At 36.6% G+C, this 24,049-nt stretch overlaps 2 protein-coding genes across 2 annotated transcripts; both read left to right on the top strand.

Moving 5' to 3' along the window:
• The first annotated feature begins 7,529 nt into the window (after positions 1-7,529).
• On the top strand, positions 7,530-10,986 carry rdh12l (retinol dehydrogenase 12, like). The gene is made up of 7 exons (XM_044104102.1): positions 7,530-7,691; positions 7,942-8,057; positions 9,218-9,373; positions 9,450-9,554; positions 9,771-9,980; positions 10,448-10,640; positions 10,768-10,986. Exons 1-7 carry the CDS (start codon positions 7,678-7,680, stop codon positions 10,868-10,870), a joined length of 897 nt encoding a protein of 298 aa, XP_043960037.1. The 5' UTR covers positions 7,530-7,677; the 3' UTR covers positions 10,871-10,986.
• Positions 10,987-13,369: 2,383 nt separating this feature from the next.
• On the top strand, positions 13,370-22,627 carry LOC122823978 (mycocerosic acid synthase-like). The gene is made up of 6 exons (XM_044104099.1): positions 13,370-13,427; positions 14,257-14,410; positions 15,147-15,307; positions 16,041-16,247; positions 16,331-16,512; positions 17,072-22,627. The coding sequence occupies exons 1-6, from the start codon at positions 13,370-13,372 to the stop codon at positions 22,601-22,603; spliced, it is 6,294 nt and encodes a 2,097-aa protein (XP_043960034.1). The 3' UTR covers positions 22,604-22,627.
• The last annotated feature ends 1,422 nt before the right edge of the window (positions 22,628-24,049 follow it).

Raw genomic sequence — 24,049 nt, 5'->3', positions numbered from 1 at the left:
AAAATACATCAAGACACAGTATATCTCTTATCCTGATTCAAATTTCATGCAGAAATCGGAGGCTTCTGTTTTGCTCCACTCTAACAGCTCTTCTGGCTGCTTGAAAAGTCTCTATAAATAGATCGGCTCGCCTGTTTCCTGCAGGACACTGCAGAGCCGCAGCGAGCTTCTGCTCACCTTCAAAGGGAAACCCAACCTAGATTCACCGTCTGTCCCACTTTCATCCTGAAGGGCCGCTTTGAATCCGTTAATCACATTGATGTTAAAAGGACACAGTGGACCCCATTTGTTTGGTCCAGTTTGGAGCAACAAGGTGACATTGAGCTGATGTCCTTTCATCCTTTCATCACGATGAAATGGTGAGGATCAATCCATGGAGGATGAAAATCCTGGAGATCCTGTAGCTTTTAGTTTAGACCAGAGGCATCAAATTCGTTTTCATTTTGGGCCAAATCGAGATCATGAAGGTCCTCAAAGGGCCACACTGTACCGATGAAACCAGAGTTTGGTTGTAACTAGTTACATTTACTCAATTACAATTACTTGAGTAAAAATAAGGAGTATTTTCACTACACTGTACTTTTTACTTTTACTGTAGTCATTTTATTACTGAAGTATTTCTAGTCTTACTTGAGTAACATTTCTGGATTTTCTACCCACTGAATAAAAAACAAACACGTTTTAAGAAAAATTTAAGCAGTTTTGCCTGATTTTGTTATTTTTTGTTACTTAAATTAATTACTGTCATTATGGTGTTTAAAATACCAAAATTTCAATATAACTTTATATTTTGGTCCATCTCATAATGTAATTTTTAACTCTTAAATTATTGATAATTTGACCAGTTACTCTGTACTTGAGTAACTTTTTACCAAATACTTTTTTACTCTTACTTGAGTAATTTCTCAAACGGATACTTTTTACTTTTACTTCAGTAAAACTATACTGAAGTTGTGCTACTTCTACTTGAGTACATTTTTTGGATATTCTACTCAAAAAATGTACCAGTTTATTAATATTAAAATATTAATAAGTATCTGTTTTTGCATTCAATGATATTATTGATCATCTTTTCAGTCCCTCCAGGATTTTTCAATAGTTTTTGTGATTTTTTTTGCAATCGAAATCATTTGGTGGGGCTAATTTAGAAATATTTACAAGAAATTTTGCAGTATTTCTATTTATATGAGATTAAATCTGAGTTTTATTACTTTCCACTTCAGTCACAGACTATTGATACTCAAACAGAATAGAATAGTAAAAATAATCCCAACGATACAGACAAGTTTAGGGATTTCCAGACATTATTTACTGGAATTTATTATGACAAAATGTTATTGTGATCATAAATTTATCACGATAAATAATAAACGATGTGATAAATGCCCACCCATAATGTAAAGTTCCTTGAGAAGAAATTTGCAGTTAAATGATGCTACAAATGATCCAATTAACCATCACTGTCTCCTAAAAAGAAGAAAAATTTAACATTTAAGAGTAAAATGTTGGACTTTTCTTCAAACCCAAACTTTAACTGCAGTTGTCTTCTAAATAAAATTATTTAAATTACGATCAGAACGCCACTCTAGACTTTAGTTTACTGTCGGGGTAAAAAGCTATTAACAGCCAGCAACATCAGGTAAAAACAGCTTTTCAGTCTCCGTCTAATGACTCTGCAGTGAGTATTGATCAGCTACTGTTTCTCTACAGTCAAAGAGTCGAACCACAATGCACTTTAAACCTGGATGCTCTTATTATTTTAATGTATAATTATATAAATTGAGTTTTAGTTGAAGAATTAAAGCAGCTGCTATCCTGCAGCTTTTATTTGCATTTCTTCTCCAACACGCTTGAGTCAAGCGGCTGAATTTCCTAATCAGTGTGTCATTCAGCTCTGCAGTCGCCTGGGACACCTTTGTGTTGGAGAAGGGATGCATCTAAAAGATAGCGGCTGTTTAGGACTGGACCTGGATATCCTTGATTTAAAGCTGCAAATGTAACTTTTACAAAAAAATATGTTGTTTTTTTCCAAATTTGCTGAAACTGTCACCATGTCAGACAGATAATCTGAAGAAAATCAGTCTGAAGAAATGTAACGCTTCCAGTCAAAAACAACCAATCAGAGCTACAATGCGGGTGTTAGCGCTGTCAATCAAGCTTGTGTATGCCTTGCTTGATGTGCTAATGGAGGAGAAACAACTCACTGTTCTAGAAAATCTGTTTATCCACCATAATTGATGGCTTTAGCATTTTGTGGTGAAACAGTTGTAGCGTAGCAGAGAGCAAGGGAATAAGGGTGAGGCAGCACTAAGACCCGCCTCCTGGCTCTGATTGGTTGTCTGATTGAGTGGTGTATTTCTGCAGTTTGTACTGGGAGCACTGGGAGAAGACAGAGGAGCTCAATTTTTCTCACACATTATCTATTTCATATTATGCTGTTACAAAATACAAATACGGATTAAAAAAAACATTTTTAATTTTTTTTTTTTTTTACAAAAGTTAAATTCTGCAGCTTTAAGGAGTTGTAATGACGATATTATGTAGCTCTTTTTAAATCTAGAAAGTGTGGTGTGCATTTGTATTCAGCTTTTGTGGACCAGTAAATTTTTATTTTGATGAAATATTTGCCTAACTGGAGACTGTCTGTGAATGCTTATTTTTGGTTCTGATTGTTGCTTGGATTTCTGTGCTGCAGCTCTGGCTGTAAGTTTAGGGTCGTTGTTCTGGTGGAAGATAAAACTCCACTTCAGTTTTGAGTGTTTTGTGGCCTTCAACGGGTTTTATTCTAGGAAACAGAATTCAAAATACTGCACGTATATAAAAGGAACGAAGAATAAAACTCAATTCAGACTTCCGTATCATCTCTTTACTTTTAGAGCATATATTTAATCAGTCTACTTGAAATAAAGTGGTGCAACAAAATCCACAAATATAGAGGTAGTCAAAAAAGAAATACTGCACTGCAGAACAAGATACAAACTTAATGTCAACATAAAAAAGTTAAGGCGAATGATGTTTATATTGTCCTTTGACAAGTTGTATAGATATTTTTTTCAATTCTCAAAAGACTTAAAAACTTTAAAGTGATCTCCAAGTTTAATTTCCCCTGAGAAAATGAAAAATGCACGTTGAGCAATCAAAGGGAAGTGGAGTGGCTAAACGATGCAACATGTTTCAGTCGGCAGCAGCTTGGAGAGAAGGAGAACTCTGTCATCTGGTGTACAACAAGGCCACTTTTTTAAAAAAGGAACTGTAATTACGGAGGTATAGAAAGATTGTATCAGCAAAGGCGAACAGTTTAAGCAAATGAATAGCAGCGTTCATGTGTTACGTAACCGCTCAAAGAAGTGAGGGAGGCGGTGGAGGAGGGAAAGGTTAAAAAAAAAATGTTAGAAAAGATGTCTGTCTGTCCAGGGGAGGTGGTGACAGCAGATGTGGACACTTGGAGATGCTTATCATCCCCCGGAGCTCCAGATAATTTCAGGTTTTGGAGATGAGAGTCCAGACTGCTGGCCGCCTGTGTGAGTGTGTCTGGGGAGGCAGAAAGAAAGTGACCTTGGTCAGATAATGTTGTAACATAAACATTTGGGTGGTTTCTGTTCCAGCTTTGAACTGTTTAACAAACATTGATACAAACTTATCTTACTTTTTTTTTCAAGCTACGCTAAAAATATTTCTGTTTGAATAAGATCAAAGAATATCTCTTTTACTTTTTTGTCAAAGGGATTTTTTTAAGTCTTCAAAAAATTTGAACTTTTGGTTACTTTTTTCTTTTTTTCAAGAGTTTTTGATCTAATGTTTTAGGATTGCTGGTTCATTCTGGATTCTTACCTCAAAATACATTTTATTCTTTAAAAATAGAGAATTAGCAGCTATGCTGACGCCACTGTTATTTGCCGTTTCACTGTTGTAGAGAAGAAATGAACTTCCACACCACCAGGGGGCCCCCGAGAGCACCAAGTTAGCATGATAAAATATATTTATATATTAAAAATAACTTTGAATAATATAAAATAAGTTCTATTACACATGAAAAAACTATTTATATAGTTATAGTTACAAAAATAATAGTTAATGTCTTCCTTCTGTTGGTTTCTACTACTGCAGAGGAAATATTTGAATGGCTACGTTTTACTTTTAAAAACTTCTTAACTCGTTTACTGTAAATTTTGTGTTTACAAAAAACACATTTCTCTAAACTAAATAATATGTACTTTCTTAGTATTATTTTTACTTAATAAATAAGTAAAATAACATGGAGCATTTAAATAACTGCATTTCAAAATACAACTTTTTTTAAGTGTGCTACTCCTGTAAGGTTAAAGACAACAGCCATAACAACACTGACATAATGTTAATTATGCTAATGACAGTAGCTATGTTACACATATTGATAAAGTATCTGGTGTTAGCATGTTGATATGGAAGGCCCAAAATTAAAATCGGCTTAGGGCCCCAAAAAGGTTTTGGCCGGCCCTGATAAAAACGGGAAGTTGCCTTTACAGGTGTATCCTTCCCTTTTTTATTTTATTGTGTATTCTCCTCTGCAGCAGGTTTATTTTTAGCCCATCAGATCATTACAGCCATTGTCAATTCATCGCAATCAGCACAAGCTATTCTCCTCTAATTCTCATTTGTTTATTTATTCCCCTTCGCCTCCTACATATAAATAATAACTGCATCCTCTGGGTCTCCATCTGTCATAGCAATATTAATACTCCCAATATGGCTGACAAATTGTTCACATTGTTCATGCAGTGCATCCTCCTGCCTCACTATTGTGTTTGGCTTTCGGGAAGCTGCTACTGTGGCGCCGGTAAGGGGTTAGGTCAACTGTTTCGTTCGTCCGATGACACAAAAACAACAAACACAAATGGGAAGTTGGCAAGGAAATAATAAACAAGTCAGATGTGGAATGAGAGATTAATAAATACTGAAAAAACTGATTGTTGTAGAAAATCTCGTTTTTGCTTTAAGAAAATATTGGAGGCCAAAGGTTACATAATCGCAGGATTGTTGGTTTTAGTTGTTGACAAAATCCAAAAAAGCTGATTTACATGCATTTCCTGGAGAGGCCTCTCAATTACTACCAATTACTTCAAAATGTAATATTCCCTATCAGGTTTAGTCTTTTTCTTCTTCCACAGATGCACTTGAAATGCTAAACACACACACACACACACACACACACCCACGCCCACACACGCACACACACAATTTTGATGACTGATCTTACAAACAGAAAAGAGAAGAAAATGTTTGCTTGCGCACAATCAGCTGAAGAACAGCGCAGTCAGTGTTTCCTTCTCTAATGACCCTCTGTTGCTGCTGCCAATAATGTCTGAAGCTCATGAATGAGCCATTCATGGTGTTTCCTGCAGATCTTTTTGAAGAGGCTTGAAGAATAATTAGACTTCATGCTAATTGTTGGCCGGGAGGAGAGCGGAGAATCAGTGCCAAGGACGTGATTTACCCAAATACCAACCTGTTAATCTGTCTGAAGAGTCGCGTCTAAGGGCTAACGGTGTGAAAGAGAAAAATGCTTCCGCTGGTGGTTTAAAGCAGTGTCTGATCGTGTGCTGCCACCTGCTGGACAAACGTTGCAACATTCCTAGAGTTTGCTTTTATACCTTAAGTTTAAAAAAATTTTAATCACTTCAATATTACAATGAACACAATTCTGAGCAAGTGTTTCTAAGCACCCAAACAAGTTGAGAAGACAATTTACTCTTTACTTTTTGAAGTTGTGGTAGTTTGTGACCTTTTGGAGAGGCTGATAAACATTTCCTATCCAACAGCATTCCAAGAAATCTTCTATTTTATTTATTTATTTGTTCTTTTCAGTTATTTATATTTTAAAATGTGCATCTCACATGTTGACATGACCAAAATTTTGAATGAAACGGAGTCATTTCAAAATAAATCTTATATAATCCACCCCCAAACGTTCACTATAACTAAATATAGCTAAAAATATAACTAAAAAATGTTATTTTGGTAATGATTCTGCACTACGGAATCAATGTGGTTCAAGTGTGGCGTTTTGGGTATAAAAACAAAAGGAAAGTTATCATTTGTAGTTTGTTTTTTTAGGACTGAATCATTTGGTTATCCCAGACCTGCTTACTTTGTGTTGGCAGGACCAGAATTAAATGATCTTGCAAATTTTCGTTTCTCATGCTATTTAATTATGGAACTAACAGCACGAAACCCTGAAATGTGAAGAAACTTTTGACTCCTTTTAATCAGCATTAAAAATAAAAAAATTTTCTGATCATAACATTTTATTAACTATTTACCCAACCACTTCAAACGATTGAAAAGTGAAATTGATGACAGTTAGCCCTTCATTACATACGATAATAATGTCTGGACAGGGATTTCTTTTGCTATTATGATCCATACATATAGTACAAATGAAACAGAAAAAGATGTTCTTAACGTTTATATAATTAAATAAAATTTTGAAAGTTAAGATTTTTGGTTATATCGTCTTCTTTAACCTTCTCTTTTTTTTATTATTATTATTATTTTTTTAAATATAATTTCCCTTAAAAGGTACAAATGTTTTTTTAAATGGCTGCATTGGTTTACCGGTATGCGTAATCAACCAGACCAATCAAAAAGGGTGACACCAATTTTAGAGTTTGACCAAAATAGTTATATTTGTGTGGGTTCCAGCACATATTGGGGTAGAAGGAAACAAGAGGGCAGATAAAATGGCAAAGAGGGCAATTCATAATCCTATTAGTTTTGCAGTTAAAACAAGTAAATCTGAGGGAAAGAGTATGGTTAAAGAAAAACTGATGGAAAAATGGCAAAAAAGGTGGGATGAAGAAAAAACAGGAAGATGGTTTTATAAAATTCAGAAAATAGTAAGAGAGAAAAGAAATGGAAGAAGAAATGGAAAGGAGGGAAGGGTGATAACAAGATTAATATTTGGGCATACAGGACTTAATTATACACTTTTTAAAATATAAAAGCATATTAATGGAAAATGTGATTACTGTGACAAATATGAAACAATAGAACATGTTATGTTAGAATGCCATAAGTATGGAAGAGAAAGAAGATGTATGAGAAGAGAGTTTGAATGTATTAAGGAAAAGATTAATTTGTTAGATATTTTGAGGAAGAATTTGGGGAGTAAACATATACAAATAATTATTAAATATTTAAAGAAAACTAAATTATTTCAAAGAATTTGATTATAGTAGGTGTGTGTGTGAATATGTGCATGATCTAGAGGGGTGGATTATAGAGATATGTATAAAAATGGATGAGAGTATGTATGCATATATAATTATGAAATTTATTTATTTAAATTTATCTATTAATGGTATGTGTAGGAGTATAAAATTATTTATATAAATTGATAGTCCATCTAGAACCACACTCCATACTAGTAAGTGGCGGTAATGCTACTTAAAGTTTGTTGCCAACCGCCAATAAAATCAAGAAGAAGAAGCGTTTGACCAATCAGCTGTGTCTAACACTGACGAACTCCCATCTGATTGGTCAGAAGGCCTGTCCGTTGGGGATAAGTGTCTAGTCACAGTTGTGCCTTACATTTTAATTGAGAAACACTGTGGTGGGTCTGTCGAAGAACTGCTACTCAGTTTGTCAGGTTTTGTTTGTCTTTTTTGTAACATTTTCATCTGCCTGAGTGGAAGTAACATGCAAGCTCTAAGGTGAGGCTCCTGTTCTGTTTGTAATCGCCTAATTTTACGTTGTTTGTTTAAAGTGTTGACTATCTGAAGCTGTACGTAAACTTTTAGCCAAACAAACAACTTCAGTTTGTAAACTAAGTGCTATTAGCGTCTCGTTTGTAACATTTAAGCTTGAATGCGAACTGTCATGGTTTTGTTTAGCGGTAGTTTAGTAATGTCCACGCCCATTACGTTGCTTGAGACACCGGCTGAGATTTCATAACTTCCCCAGAAACCTCTTCGGGGCTCCCTGGTCCTCTGACGTCAGGCTCGATGGGCAAACTGCGGTGATCACAGGCGCAAACACCGGGATAGGCAAAGAGACAGCCATCGATCTGGCTAAAAGAGGTAAGCAGCTCAATCAAACCTGGTTTCTGATCTTTATTGGGTTGACATTAGGTACTTTAAATGATCTTGACATTACAACAAACGGAAATAATTTTGTCAAGATATGAAGGTCTAACAGAGCAGTAATCTAAAGACATTAAAATAATGCCATTCTTAAAACTTTTTATGGCTGCAACTAGCGATTATTTTAGTAATTGATCATTCTACTGGACTATTCCGATGATTAATCGAAATTAAAAATGGGCACATTGATAAATACAATAAAATATGCAAATAAATACTTTAATTTCTGTTTTAAAAAAAGAAAATAAACATTTTGTTATTTAAAAAGCAGTGAATTTGAACTAGGTGACGCTAAAACGATGTCACTTAAGGAGTTTTGGGAAAACTTATTTACAGACAACAGTGTTTAACTTAACTGCAACATGAATGTATATTTGTGGCTTAATTACTGCTCTGCCTTTTTAAGAAATTGCCCCTTTTGAGTCTCTATACTCCAGTTATCGATTACTAAACTAGTTAAGAGTCATATTAATAATTTCAACCCTATAATAAATTAGGAATTTTTTTTTTTAAGCTACTTTGCAATTTGTTTAAATGGATGGTCGTTTTAATTCTACATGTTTTGGAGAACCTGGAAGATAAAAAGTTCCCTACCTGATTAGAATATAACTTAAAGCTGCCGTTGAATTATTGGCCTTCCATGGGGAATGCTAAACTATTTTAGCTTGTGCCTCTGCAGGAAAAGGGAATGAAAAGCAGCACTGTGGGAACCTTAAAGTGTGGTTTTACATATTTACTCCAATTCTAACTACTTCTGTGGTTCAGCAGCTTTGATCTGGCTGACATAAGAGAGGAAGTAGAATCATATTTAGACAACCTAACTCTATCATAGTTTGATCTTTGGAGGTCCAAACTGACCAAAATAACAAAACATAACCTGGTCCTCAGGAGAAACCTTCATACTTTTGGTCACAAGAGGGCGCTCTATTAATTTCTTCAGAATTTTTCTTCACATTTTTGCATTAATACAGATGTTGTGTGGCTTTATTTTTGTGTGTGTGAAGTGATTGGATGTTTTAATTGCTTTTGTTTTCCTTCTCTCTCCTATAAAGTATGCTAAACTTCAGTTTTTCAATAATTTTTTTGTATCCATTTAGGAGCCAGAGTGATCTTGGCGTGTCGGGACATGGAGAAAGCCCAGACGGCGTTGACTGAAATCATCAAAAGCTCCGGCAATGACAATGTCGTCTCCATGAAATTGGATTTATCAGACACCAAATCGATCAGAGAGTTTGCAACAAACCTCCACCAAAGTAAACTGAGGAATAGATATAAATTTACCTAAATGCTTCAAGAGTTTAAACCTTTATTTTTTTCTTTACTCTGCAGATGAGCAGAAGCTCAACCTCCTCATCAACAATGCAGGTGTGATGGTTTGTCCGTATGGGAAGACAGCTGATGGCTTCGAGATGCAGATTGGAGTCAATCACTTTGGTAAATATAACCAATCGCAAACAAACTTGGTATGTAGCAACATGACACACATTCATGACTATTGTTACATCAGATAATTCAAATATTAATATTACACAGCATTTTTGTTTCTTAAAATAGAGGTTTGTTAATGTGACTGTTTGATATTAGCTCTCAACATTATTTCTGTAAAACATTCGAATTTAAGTTGAAATGTTGTCCCTCTTCTTTCTTTAGGTCACTTCTTGCTGACTTACTTGTTGATTGACCTGATTAAAAGTTCGGCCCCGGCCAGAATCGTAAACGTGTCCTCCATGGCTCATTCCTGGGGCTCCATCAACCTGGAGGACATCAACAGCGAGAAAAGCTACAACAAGAGCAAAGCTTACGCTCAGAGCAAGCTGGCTAACGTGCTCTTCACCCGCTCACTGGCCAAAAGACTGGAAGGTCTGTCACAACCTCATCTCTGCCATTTGAGTTATTATACGGTTCATTTAAAGTTGTTGTTTGGAGCTTTATTTTATTTCCCAGGAATAAAATGATTGATTTAAAATAATGGTTTGTGAAAGAATTAGAAGTTGGTGAGAATAAAAACAGACTCCAGCAAATTCAGAGATACTGATTATGCTAAATTCACTCTGAATGTTTTTTTTTTTGTACTTCCATTTGGAACTCGACTGCTTCTAAAAATATCCCAAATGCCTAATAAAAATGTATTTTGCCAATAAATTACCGTTTCATGGTGTCTGGAAAGTTTCAATAAGTTCCTGAGAAGTCTCGCGTTGCCGTTGCCTAGCAACCCCAGTGGAACTCGAATTCGCATAAAAATTTTAAATCTTTAAAACGTCGTCTATCATTAGATTCTGCAGACATTTCAGCTCCTGATGTGTTGGACGCTGTTTGTTCTCGTTTAGGCACCGGGGTGACCACCTACTCCCTCCACCCTGGCGTCGTTCAGACGGACCTGTGGCGCCACCTGAGCGCCCCCGAGAGGTTCTTCATGAAGATTGCCAAACCTTTCACCAAAGACTCGGTGGAGGGAGCTCAGACCACGATCTACTGCGCCGTGGAGCCATCTTTAGAAAAGGAGAGCGGTGGATATTACAGGTACGTCCAGTTCAAAGGTAGCAGCTAATGACCGGTGGGTTTTGTGGGCATAATCTCAATAAATGACCCATTTGTGTGATGAAATGTGGGTATAAAGTAGTTATTCTCAACCTCTGGTTGTTTGCAGTGGCTGCGCTCCTGCTAACTGCTGCGCTGCTGGAAAAGACGATGTGTTGGCACAGAAGCTGTGGGAGTTGAGCTGCAAGATGCTGTCCTTGTCGTGGGACTAAAGCCTTTCATTCCATTTATTTCACAAACTCATTCCTTAACGCCTTCAAAGAAAACTACTTGTTACACACAACATTTTCCCTGCTGTTTGTGTTAATACAAGGTTTTACTAACTTTTTTTTTTAAATAAATACAGCTATAAAGTAATTTTTCATGGTCTTTTTGACTAAACGGGTGGGGAATTTGCTCCCATCTGTTTACATGTTGCACATTAAACCTGGATACTTATTTAAAAGATCCAGGTTTATAAACTCTATCATAGGAGCGCCTGCTGATAACTGGATTCATTTGGTTCTGGCGGGTTTATCCAGGCCCATTATGTACAAATTTCTACCTGTCATTTTTGTGCACTTTTATAAATTAAAGATTAAAATGTAAAACTTTGTGTGTTTGAGTCAAACTTGAATATCAAGCTTTATTTTTACCTTCTAGGTATACAGATGCATCATTGGTTAATATTTAAAAATAATTTCACTGGAAGATTTTTACTTGCAACAAGACATTTTATGCTCCTTTTGAAATAATCTTCCAATGGAACTATGACTTATCAATATTCAAGAGTTATTGACTTGAAACAAGCTAATTTATCTGAAAAGTTATTTGTCTTTCAAGTACACTGGTATCTGGAATAGAAACCAGACAAAAATGCTTAAATTAAGTTTTTTGCAGCGATGCACATTAAATAAATTAAACTTGTTTTAGGAGGAAATGTTTTGTAAGAAAAAACCTGAAGGCCAGGCTAAAGAATAAAAATAGATTTTATTTTCCCACAAAGGGGAAATTCAGGTGTCACTGCATCACATAAATGTTGTTTGGTGTTAATCCTGTATTTAATATATATATATTAAAATGAAATGCAGATAAAGCCCAGGACAGCCTAGTCCAAAACTAAATTATCTGGAGATCAAGAACATAATCGGCATCAACCAAACAGAGGTTTCCATTCTTATCTCATGAATTAGACGTCATTCCAGCTGAACCACATTCACTCCAGTGAGGAGGAAGGACATAAAGTCTGAGTCTTTATAACTTACAGATCCAACTTTGGTTTTTTAAGTCAAATATTAAACTCTAAACATCCTCATTTTAAATGTACTCATAATCTCCTTATGTTTCTGCTTGGAACCAGTTGCAGAAACATGTAAACTTAAAGGTGTTGAAATTTAATATATTTCCATATGCATGCTTTTATTTATTTTTTATTCATGTTTAGTCATATTTAAATTACTTACATCACACTTATCTATATATATTTTATAAATTCATATGTCTTATGGTAACTAATATGTTGCATTATGGATGAAGCAGCTTGTCAATTAATCAGCAATCTCCCTTTAGGTGACCAATAAAGTATATTCTATAATAATTGTATCAACTCTGGCTTTTGCATCTTTTACTTACTCTTTTTATGGAAGTACACATAAGTCTACATATTTCAAGTGATTGGTTTAAAAATAATTAATTTTTACAACTGAACAATTTCTATAAAAATAAATAATAAAGCAGCCATTTTTGGCAAACAAGTTGTTCAGCAAGAATTATTTTCTAAGGCAGAAACTCATAAAAAAAACAACAAAAGATTTTAATGTAAAAATGAGAAACAAGGATTCTTAATGTTAATATTTATTTATTTAATTTTTCATATTCAGTGATATTAGAATTACATCACTCTTTATATAAATAATGTATGAATATTTGTATTGTTAACATTTAACACCTTGGATGGAGCAGCTTGTCAACTAATAACCAATTTCCCCTTCGGGATCAATAAAGTATATTCTATTAAAATAATATATAATTTATTATACTTTTCTACATATTTCAAGTGATTGGTTTTGTTAAAAATAAGTACGGCAGATAGCACTGAAAAGTGAGTTTTTGTAGCTGGAATTTGTCTTTTAAAAATAAATATTAAAGCAGCCATTTTTGGCAAACAAAGTATTTACAAATAATTAGTTTATAAGTCAGAAACTCATAAAAAAAAAACAGATTTTAAAGTAAAAATCAAAAACAAGAGGATTCTTTATGTTATTCTTATTTATTTATTAAAATTTAAAATCTGTCATATTTGAATTACATCACAAAATATGTATTGCATACATTTATAAATATTTAACACATTGGACGGAGTTCTGTTCTGTTACAGCAGGTTTTAGTGAAACGGCCCACACAGCCTCTCTGTTGTATAGCACGTTGACTAAACTTGGCCTAATCCCTTGCAGGCTCTCTTAAATGTGTTCACTGGAGTCCTTCATCTCCATGGCCACATATACAATCAATCATGAATGTTTCATAACCAAAAAGTAGCTGCTATAAGAGCGAGTCGTGATAAGATCTCCACAGGGACGGATGCTGCAGAGCATCGAGGCGTTACTAAACCGCTCTCAACGTTTAAACACAGAGTTCAAACCAACTGCTGTTTAAATGCTGCCAGGATGCTTTCGAGTGATGAAAACATGATTTAGGATTTTATTTTTTTTTACTTTCTGAAGCGCTTTAGGATGGAAGTAGCAGAGGATGGAGTTGCTGTGGTGGGAATCGGCTGCAACTTTCCAGGAGGTAAAGATCATTTCAGAGCTTCTTTTAATTTGGTTTTTTCTTTTAGTAACAATATTTAGGTTACTTAAACATATCAATAGAGTTAACAATTAACATTAAATCAAATATATTTTTGTTTTTCTTATGATTAGATTATTACATTAATCACAGAATCACTAGACATTTGGTCTATATTTACAATGTTGATGTTTATTTAAAATTGTTTATTTTTGTTATCCTCAATTATTTATTTCAGCACAATAAATAAATTAAATATTTGTGTTTACAAGCAACAACCAAAAAAGTTTATCACTCAGCAACATATAAACAAAAGTTGTTTTTTTTACTTTTTTTTAAAGAAAAATATATTTTTTGTGTATCTTGAGATTGAACTGTTTATCCACACTTCTTTGTAAAATAATAAAATTTTTTGAGTCCTCATAGATTTTCAAGGTGTTGTAGTCCGTACTTTGACAGGGCCATTAAAATGTTTTGATTGAAACAACTCCATTGTAGTTCTGGCTGCTTGTTTAGAGTTTTTTTTCCAGTTTAAGTATTAACTGTTAAGTCTTTTTATTGTGTCTTACCAGATGAAGAGATTATAAACTGGCAGATTAAGCTTTAAAGTAATCATTTGATTTTAAAAATACGATTCTTGTGACTTTGAGAAACAAGTCCAGTGAATATTCTATACATTTTATATTACCTGTATTATCTAATGATACCGATCATGTCTATGTATTGTTTTGATTTATTGTGTTAGATGTGCAATGTGAAGACATATGACTACGTAACTGAAAATTAAAGCAATATTTTCTCTCCACATATTGTGGGGTTTTTTTACCCACAGGAGAAGGTCTAGATAATTTCTGGAAGGTTCTGGTGGAGGGGAGGAACTGTTCTGTTTCAATCCCCAGAGAGAGGTTCGACATTAGCAGCTGGTTTGACCCAGATGACACCAAACCGGGTAAAACCCACACAGCCAGGGCCGCGCTGATTGACGGGTACGAACCTCATCGAAAAGGTTCTTTACATGTTTGCTCTTTATTCAGTGTCATTGGGGTCTCATTTGAGTAAAGTTACACTGTAAAAAAAAAACAGCAATAATTTCGCCTGTCATTAAAAAAGTCATACGTTCACCATGTTATTCCTATATTTATAAGTTAAAACTATATATGTAATTTTGAGCTAAGTATTTAACTTTCAAAGTAAATATTTAGTTTGATTGCTAAATATTTAGCTTACAAACTAAATATTTAACTTGAAAATTAAATGTCTAATTAGAAAATAAATATTTTGTATGGAACTAAATATTTTGTCAGAAAAATAAAATACTAAATGTGGAGCTGATGAAAATTTTATTTGAAACCTACCGGTACTGTAAACATTTAGTTTGCAAATTAAGTATTCACAAGCTAAATATTCAGTTTGTAAATTAAATATTTAGTTTGTAAACTTGTATTTACTAACATAGCAGTTTGAATATTTTGGTCGTAAATATAAGTATTTGGTTTTGAATTCTGATATTTATAATTTTATGTTGAAAACATGACTGAAAAATTAACATCCATATTTTTTTTCTCTATGATTGGCTAAAGAAATCAAATTATTTCCAATTACAACAATCTAGAAATTTTAACTTTTGCTGTTTAGGTCCAAATTATATGTTAAAATAATGTAATTAAACTTGTTTATACAGTTCTACATTTTAGATTTTTTATTTTTTATTTTTTCCCCCAGGTTCAATGAATTTGACCACAAGTTTTTTGGCATCAGCGATAGTGAAGTGGAGCAAATGGATCCTCAGCAGAAACAGCTCCTTCATTGTGTCTACAGAGCTCTGGAAAACGCTGGAGTTCCCATGGAGAGAGCCAGTGGGACCAGGACAGGCGTGTTTATTGGTAACACAGAAAACATATGACCCTCACTTCCACATTAAGATGACCTACTATGCTTCTTCAACAGGTTAGGATAGGTTTATGTGCTATACAAAACATTTTCATTAAATGTTTTGCAATAAATCATCTTAGATTATGAGATTCTGATCTGGTCAGTTCTGAACATTTTGAACCCCTTCCATTATTAGGTGTTTTAGGGTGTCTTGTCACTCTAAATCCAAATAAGCTGCTGCTGGCCACGCCCCCACACTCTACGTTTTACACTCGCACATGAAAATGGTTGCAAACAGACAGGAAATTATATAACTGTGTATCATTGAAAAGCAGAAGTAGAGCCTCCCGCACAACCAACAAGGATCCAGAAAGTGATTTCTGGATAAAAACTCAACAACAAAACACTTGTGTTTTCCAGCAGTAAAACATTGCACAGCGGTAAAACCAGCTGACCAAATGTGGTGGAGCTCCTCTTGGGTTGCTAGGTGATGGACTGAGTTCCACTTGGGTTGCTAGGTAACGGAGCATTGTGATTTAACTAGAAGGTTTTGGGAGGGAAATAGTACCAAAACACATTAATTTATTGCTAAAACAAAACACCTGAGGGGTGTTTTTTCAAGTATTTGGGGTGTTTTTAGAAGCATAGAAATGTGCATAGTATTAGTTTTGAATAATTGTCCCCCATTAAAAACTATTCAGACAACCACATGCTGAGATAATTCTTTTTCTTTTTTTATTGTAGGAATAATGAACAGGGACTACGAAACTAATGCTGCACACGTGCACCCAACTGTGATCAACCATTGGACTGGAACCGGACTCGCCATGAGCATCGCAGCCAACAGAGTCTCCTATGTCTTTAACTTCACCGGACCGTCACTCTCCATAGACTGCGCCTGCTCTTCCTCACTTGTGGCTCTTCACCTCGCCTGCCAGGCCATTAAACAAGGTCTGTCCTGCAGCAGTGGTTCGCCTCCCAAATCGACAGGCAGCTTTATTACTGGTGCTATTTAAAAAATTTATCTTATCTAGGCGATTGTGAAATGGCGGTTTGTGGGGGCGTTAACTGCATCATTGAGCCAAGAGTGTTTGTGGCGCTCAGCAAGGCCAAGATGATTTCACCTGAAGGGACGAGCAAGCCGTTCTCCAGCAGAGCAGACGGTTATGGGAGAGGAGAGGGCTGTGGTGTGGTTCTCCTGAAGCCACTGAAAAAGGTGAAGATTTTCAGAGTGATTAAAGAAACTGTTTCTATTTTACCAATGTCCAACAATATTAAGTTCTGATTTCTATGTTTAAGATTTTGGATAGTTTTATAAATGCACCCAATGTCCCTAACCTTTGACAATTAATTAATTATAGTGAATGAAATCTGCCACCTATCTAACTACATTAACTTTAGTCCACTGGACTAGCTAAAATGTTATACAAGTTGTGTTGTATTTAAAAATTACAGATAGCAATTTTCCTAATCCCACAAATATCCGACCCTATGAAAAAGGGATGTCAAACTCCAGTCCTCAAGGGCCGGTGTCCTGCAACTTTTAGATGTGCCTCTGCTGCACCACACCTGAATAGAATAATTAGCCAGGCTCTGGAGAACTGATCTACACAAGGAAGAGGTAATTAAGCCATTACATTCCAGTGTTTTGTACCTGTGGCACATATAAAAACTGCAGGAGACCGGCCCTTGAGGAATGGACTTTGACACCTGTGCTATAAAACATTTAGACAATGTTCTTTTCCTTATTTCCTGGTCCTGTTTTCAATTTGCAGGCTCTTCAAGACCATGACCACATCTGGGGAATCATCAGTAAAACCGAAGTCAACCAAGATGGACACTCTGTCAGTCCGATTACTAAACCCTCCACGACTCAACAAGAGGAACTGCTGCGCAGAACCTACTCAGACGCTGACATTGCAAATGTCCAGTACATCGAGGCCCATGGGACTGGAACCCAGGTGGGAGACCCGACAGAGGCAGGAAGCATCTCCAACATCATCGCCAAAGCCAGACCTTCCGGGTCAGGGACTCTGTTGATCGGCTCGGTGAAGAGCAACATTGGACACACAGAGTCAGCAGCAGGAGTGGCCGGACTAATTAAAGTTCTGTTGATGATGAAGCATGAAACTATCGTCCCATCTGTTTTCTACTCTGATGAAACTTCCAGTGTTGATACCAAAGCCCTGAATATTAAAATTCCTATGAATATTGAGAAATGGGAATCTACCACAGCGAGGGTTGCAGGGGTGAACAACTTTGGTTTTGGGGGAACGAATGCACATGCCATCGTCAAACAGCACATGCAGACAAACTTAAAAAAACATAGCAGTGAGAAGCAGGTGAAATACTTTGTCCTGTCAGCAAATTCACAGAAATCTCTGACTATGATGATAGAAGATACCATCAAACAGTTGGAGAATGATACCACCGTAGATTTTGGTTCTGTTTTGTACACATCAGCCTGCAGGAGAAGTCACCAAAAGCATAAATATAGAAAGGCCATTGCAGTTTCATCTGTAGGCGATCTTAAGGAGAAGCTCATAACCAGTGCTGGCAAAAACATCAGCTTGGCTCTCTCAGATCCAAGATTAGTGTTTGTCTTCTGCGGAAATGGTGTCACTTACCACGGCATGTGCAAGCAGCTGTTGAAAAACCAGCCTGTATTCAGAGAAAAAATCAAAGAAATCACTCACATTTTCCAAAGGATGAGCTCTCTAAACATCCTGAACACACTTGAGAGTGAGTTTGAAAGGAGTGACATCAAAAACCCAGATGTCGTCCAGCCTCTCCTCTTTGCCATTCAGGTTGGGATTGCCACCCTTCTCAGACACTGGGGTGTCAAACCTGATGCTGTGCTCGGACATTCGGTTGGTGAAGTCGCTGCCGCTCACTGCTCCGGCCTCTTGTCTCTCGAAGACGCTGTGAAAGTCATATTCTTCCGCAGCACCCTTCAAAGGAAAGTTGCTGGTGGTAAAATGCTTGCGGTCAGTAACATGGCTGTATCAGATGTGGCTTTGATCCTCCCTAAGTATTCTGGAAGACTTGGCATTGCAGCCTTCAACAGCCCACAGTCCTGCACTCTTTCAGGAGAAGCAGATGCAATCGAGAGCTTCCTTAAAGAGCTAAGCAACTCATCCAACAATCAGAATCTCTTCCTCCGTATGCTCGATGTCCCTGCTGCTTACCACTGCCACATGATGGACCCAATTCTCCAGGAAATTAGGGACACCCTTGGCACCTTGCATACAAATGAGCTTGACACTGAGCTGTTCTCAACAGTTACAGGAAGGGAAGCCGAGATCAGAGATTTCAGCACGGGTGAATACTGGGCGAGGAACATCCGTGAGCCTGTTGCTTTTGAGCAAGCTTTGAGGTCAGCAGCTAAAGGGAGGAAAGGTGTAGTGTTTGTAGAGATAGGGCCAAGAAGAGCACTGCAAAGAAACATTATGGAAACTCTTGGAAACAATGTAGCAGTTGTTGCCTCAGTGGAACCCAAGAAAGATTATGAATCAGTCATCTCAGTTGTTCCCAAGTTGTTCGAACTGGGCATTCAGGTAGATTGGACGGTCTTCTACAAAGGCTATGAGACAACACCACTGGTTTTCCCAAAGTACCAGTTTGACTGCTCCGATAGAGATGTGATCATTGGAGCTGCCCAGAACAATAAAGCCAGTTTTCATTCTGTTCTCTGTCAGACTGGAAGTGAAAGCAACATTTTTAGCTGTAATTTAACATCTGACTCAACCTTCTACTTGAAGGAGCACAGGCACAATAATATACCCATCATCCCCGGCGCCTTCTACGCTGAGTTGGGTCTAGCGTCAGTCATGGCCACCACTAAACCAAAAGTGCCCCTGAGCTCGCTGCACCTCAGCGTCAAGTTTCACAGCCCATTTATTTTGACACAGAACTCTACTGAAATGAAGGTCCAAATAGAGCGAAAAGGAAAAGAAACTGGCTTCAAAGTGTTTTCTTCTTCTACAGTGTATGCTTCAGGCATGGTGGTTTCAAAGGGAGAGAGGCAGATTGAGGAACAAGCCATTTCGGTGAGTTCGATCTCCAAAAGATGCTCCTCTGTTATGAGTTTTCAGGAGTTTTATGGATATCTATCTCAAGGCGGCTTCCAGTATGGTGATGTCTTTCAGAATAAAGCAAATGTGCACTATGGTGAGGATCTAAAGGAGGCCTTTGCAGCTGTTTCCGTTCCAGAAGAGCTCCGACCACATTTGCATGACTACTGCATTCATCCTGTTGTGTTGGATTACTTAATGCAACTTCTCCCTGTCACCATTGAGCATATATTTGCAGGCAGACCGGGGTTTCCTGCCAAAATAGGGAGCCTTGCTGTATTTGAACCCTTGCAGAATGAGATGATTATCTACCTGAGAGCAACTGATGTGGGTGTAGATCACTTTGAGGTTTGTGGCTGCTTTGCAGATAAGGAAGGCAGAGTGTTGGTTGAGGTGAAGCACGTGATATTCCAGTTCCTCGGCAGTCGTTGTCATGTGGTCGAAGAGTACTTCTACCATAATGACTTCAGTATTGTCCCTGAAAGCTCCTCTTCTACAAGGCCTCCAAAGGCTTTGGTGTTCTCTGATCTTTTAGGCATCTCAAAGGCTCTACAACCGCATTTAGACCAAGAATCTAGATTTGTTTCCTTGACACATGCAAAGGATATTTTAAGCAATGGATTCCCGTCTCTTCTTTCAAACCTCAGCATTGTGAATATTAAGAAAAACTTTGATGAAGTGTTATTTTTGTGGGGCAAAGAAGATCTTACATCACAATCACCTGATGCTGTCTTACATAATCTTGCAAGCTGCTGTGAGATTTTCCGGCAAATTGTCCAGGAGCTGAAGAGGATTCAGTTTCCCAAAGCCATCAGAGCAGTGACCTATCGCTCATCTGACATTACCGTGGATCACATAAGTCCAGGTTTTGCTCTGGCTGGAATGGTCAGGTCTTTTGCAGCAGAGATCCCTGATCTTTCGTTTCAACTGATTGACATAGGCTCCATTTTTATTGAGGACATTAAAGCTCTCTCTGAGGTCCTGAGATCACATTCTTGTGAAAAGTACCCAGAATTGGTCATAAAAGATGGGCTGATATTAAAACCGTCAATCGTTCGAACCCCAATGGAAGTCACTGACCATACAGAAAGTAGTTACACCTCCACAACTTCTAAACCTTACAACTTTCAGACGGCTGACGCACATACAGTGAGTCAACTGAATGCCATTCCTCAAGACAAGGAAATGGATCCAATCAGTGGCACATCAGTTGAAATTCAACCAAGTAAAATATGCGTTCATTCATCTGATTACTTTCCAGTCAGTGCCTCACATCTAAACTTTGGTCAGACACTCTACTGGAACAAGCACTCATCTCAGAAGCATAAGTTAATCGCACTTGACTTTAGCGGTACTGTCACTGCAGTTGGAAAAGATGTCAGAAAACTCAAAGTTGGGGACCCCGTTGCCTCTTGTTATCCAGTTGTGGCGGCAAGTAAGGTTCGTGTGCCAGAGGACGTATGCTACAGCATAAAGAGGTTCCCATATTTTCAAAAAACGCCTTGTGTTTCCTACTTTGTGTTGGCTTGGGAGATGCTTCATAGAGTCTTGCCTAAACCCAAACAGAATTTAGGGATCATTTGCCCCAACCCTGATTCAGCTCTTGTGAAAGTCTTTGTACTTACTTCTCATAAATCTGGTTGGAATGTGATTTTAAGCACAAAATGTAATGGATCTTTTGTAGATCTCAATCAACTGGATGCATTTGTTATCCTGCCACCATTTGATGAGTCTCTCATTGTGAAAATTTGCGATTTCCCACAGGCTCGGCATGTCGTAGTACTCTGTGAATCTCAAATGCAAACCCTGCTTGTTCAGGACCTGTGCCAAAACATAAAGGAAAGTGTTCATATGCAAACAGTTCAGATGCAAACTGTTTTGCAGAAGGGATATCTGAGAGCACACACATCTCACATTTATCACTGGCTGAAGTCGCTGAACATCAGCAGGAAGTTTGTTATCGAAAACTTCACTTTTCAGAATGTGAAATCTCAAGGTAGTGATGTAAATCCACAGATATTATCATCATACTTCAGTTCAAAGAAACTTGCTGTGATTGCTTTAGAAAAAGATGACAAGACCACCGTGACTGAGATTCAGCTGCTGCCAGTGAAAAAGCAGTTGTTCAGAAAGAGAGCGGTGTACCTTGTGACAGGCGGTCTCTCCGGCCTGGGCTTTGAAACGGTAAAGTTTATCTCACAAAGAGGAGGGGAGTACATCGTGATTCTCTCCAGGAGCAGGCCCACAGCAGAGGTGCAGCAAGAAATACTCAATATTCAACAGCAATGTGGAAACAGCATCACCAGCATGGTGTGTGACATTTCCGTCTCTGAGCATGTGCACAAGGTCATCCTTGAAATCCAGCAGAAGTTTAAGGGTTTCCCAATCAAAGGGGTGTTTCACAGCGCGGTTGTCCTGCATGACGGTCTGATTGAAACCCTTAACAGAGCCCTTTATGAGAAGGTTTGTAAACCCAAAGTCAATGGGGTGTTAAATTTACACCATGCTACAAAGCACTGCCATCTGGACTACTTTGTGTGTTTCTCCTCCATCTCAGCGTTCCTTGGAAATGCATCCCAAACAAACTATGCAGCAGCCAACTCTTTTCTTGACTTGTTCTGCCACTTCAGGCGCAGACTCGGGCTGCCTGGGCAGTCCATCAACTGGGGGGCTATGAACCTCGGTCTGCTCCTAAACAAGGAACACTTCCATCGCTTTTTGGAAGCAAAGGGGATGATGGTGTTGGATGTTGTAGAAGTCCATAAAAGCCTGGAGCAATGCCTAATCCTGAATCGACCCCAGCAGGCTGTCTGCAGGTTTCACTTCAGGAACATCAGATACAACATCCTCTCTCAAAATAAAGCCTTGACCTTACGTCTTTCTGTATTAGTCAATGAGGCTTTCCAAAAATCCCAAGAGGAAGAGTCTAAAACCGAACAAAGTGACTCTGTCTCACCAAAAGAATATGTTTTATCTCTGCTCAGTGAGACAATAGGTATCGATCAGAGTGAGCTGAGTGATGACACCCCTCTGACATCCTTAGGCATAGACTCCATGCAGGCAATGACTCTGCAGAATATGATGTTTCAGGAGAGAGGAGTCAATGTGCCTCTGGTGAAGTTGTTGGATCCCAACGCCACAATATCGACAGTGGTAACCATACTGAGTGAACAAAAGAAAAAGTCTCCCCTGGATGAAGACAAGAACGATGATGATGTTTTAACAATATTTTAAAAGCTAAAACAAAATAATCAGCTACACTTGTTGATGGCTCATAATTATTCTGTTATCAGCTTTTTTGTACAAATTCTTATGAAACGTCTCTATGTTTTTAGTGCATTTTAGATGAAGAGTAGGGTAAGTTTCCCCTGTTTTCTTATTTTTGTTTTTTTTGTAAAATGCTTCAAATCATCAGGCAGATATTAATATCACAGATTTTGGATACCTACTTCTATGAGTTTTTACTATTGTTTGGTTTACTCCATTTATGAATGCTAACTATTGTTATTCACAGTTGTTTAGATGTGAGATTTTGTAAGTGATTCAGTTTCTCATCTCTGTTATTGGATTTATTTTGATCTACGTATGATACATGTTTTTCTAATCTTTTATTCTTCTTTATGATGCCAAAAAGATTATTTTTAAGTGATTTTTATTTTTTTTTTACATCTAATCTAGTATTAATCGGAAATTGTACTTGTTCCAAAAATGTGTTTAATCAAACTTCGTTCATTATTTATCAAGGGGTAAACTGCTTTTTCAAATTGAGACAGAATGCTTTGGATTTTTTTTTAAAACTTTTTTAGTTAATGTTAATAATTTGTGTCAATCAAATTATTTTCACATTTTCAGTTGAAAATTTCATTTTTAATGAAAATGTAAAAAACTCAGAATCAAATCTAAAACATATAATTGTCACTAACAATATTTTTAAAAATATTACATAATCTCTGTATATCTGTACCTTTTTGTAATGTTTTCTCAAATTTCAAGAAATGTAAAGCCCAGATGTCTGTGTATAGATGTAAAAAAAAAAAAATCTACTTGTCTTATATTAACCCAGATCCACAGATCATGGTCATTTCTTATCACCAATAAGTTAATAATTCAGACCGATTGTTGGCTTTATGATTATGGTGGGGAAATATGATACAGTAATCTGCCATGTTCCATAAAAAGTCTTTTTACTACTGATTTATTATATGTGGGAAAAGAACATTGGTTTTGATTAACACTTCTAAATAAAATCATGTAAAGATCAATATTTCATTATCTTGTTACAATACTTTTGCAAGAAACCAAAATTACATAAAAATGATTTAAAAAAAGAAATAAATATTTATTTAAGTAGATTAAGAGCTTTAAAATGCCAGTATTTTGACAAACATAGTTCATCTTTTGTCATTTTCAGGACTGTCAGACTGATGAAAAGAATATTTATAGCATACAAACATTTTAATAAAAATTTCTCAATGGCAAGATATTTTATTATTTTACATTTTTACATACATGATAACAGATTTGGAAACACAAGGAAAATTGACACAAGATTTAAGAACTGGGTTTTTAGTGGTCTTCAAATAAAGAAACTTTTAAAAAAAATAAACAAACCATTCAAGTTGCCACAAGATGATGAAAATGTTTCTATATACTCTAAATCTATTACTTATAAAGTACTGA

Source organism: Gambusia affinis, linkage group LG21 (assembly GCF_019740435.1).
Source record: "Gambusia affinis linkage group LG21, SWU_Gaff_1.0, whole genome shotgun sequence".
Classification (NCBI taxonomy): domain Eukaryota; kingdom Metazoa; phylum Chordata; class Actinopteri; order Cyprinodontiformes; family Poeciliidae; genus Gambusia; species Gambusia affinis.
Note: the sequence above shows the minus strand (reverse complement) of the source record. Positions and strands in the feature narration are given on the sequence as shown.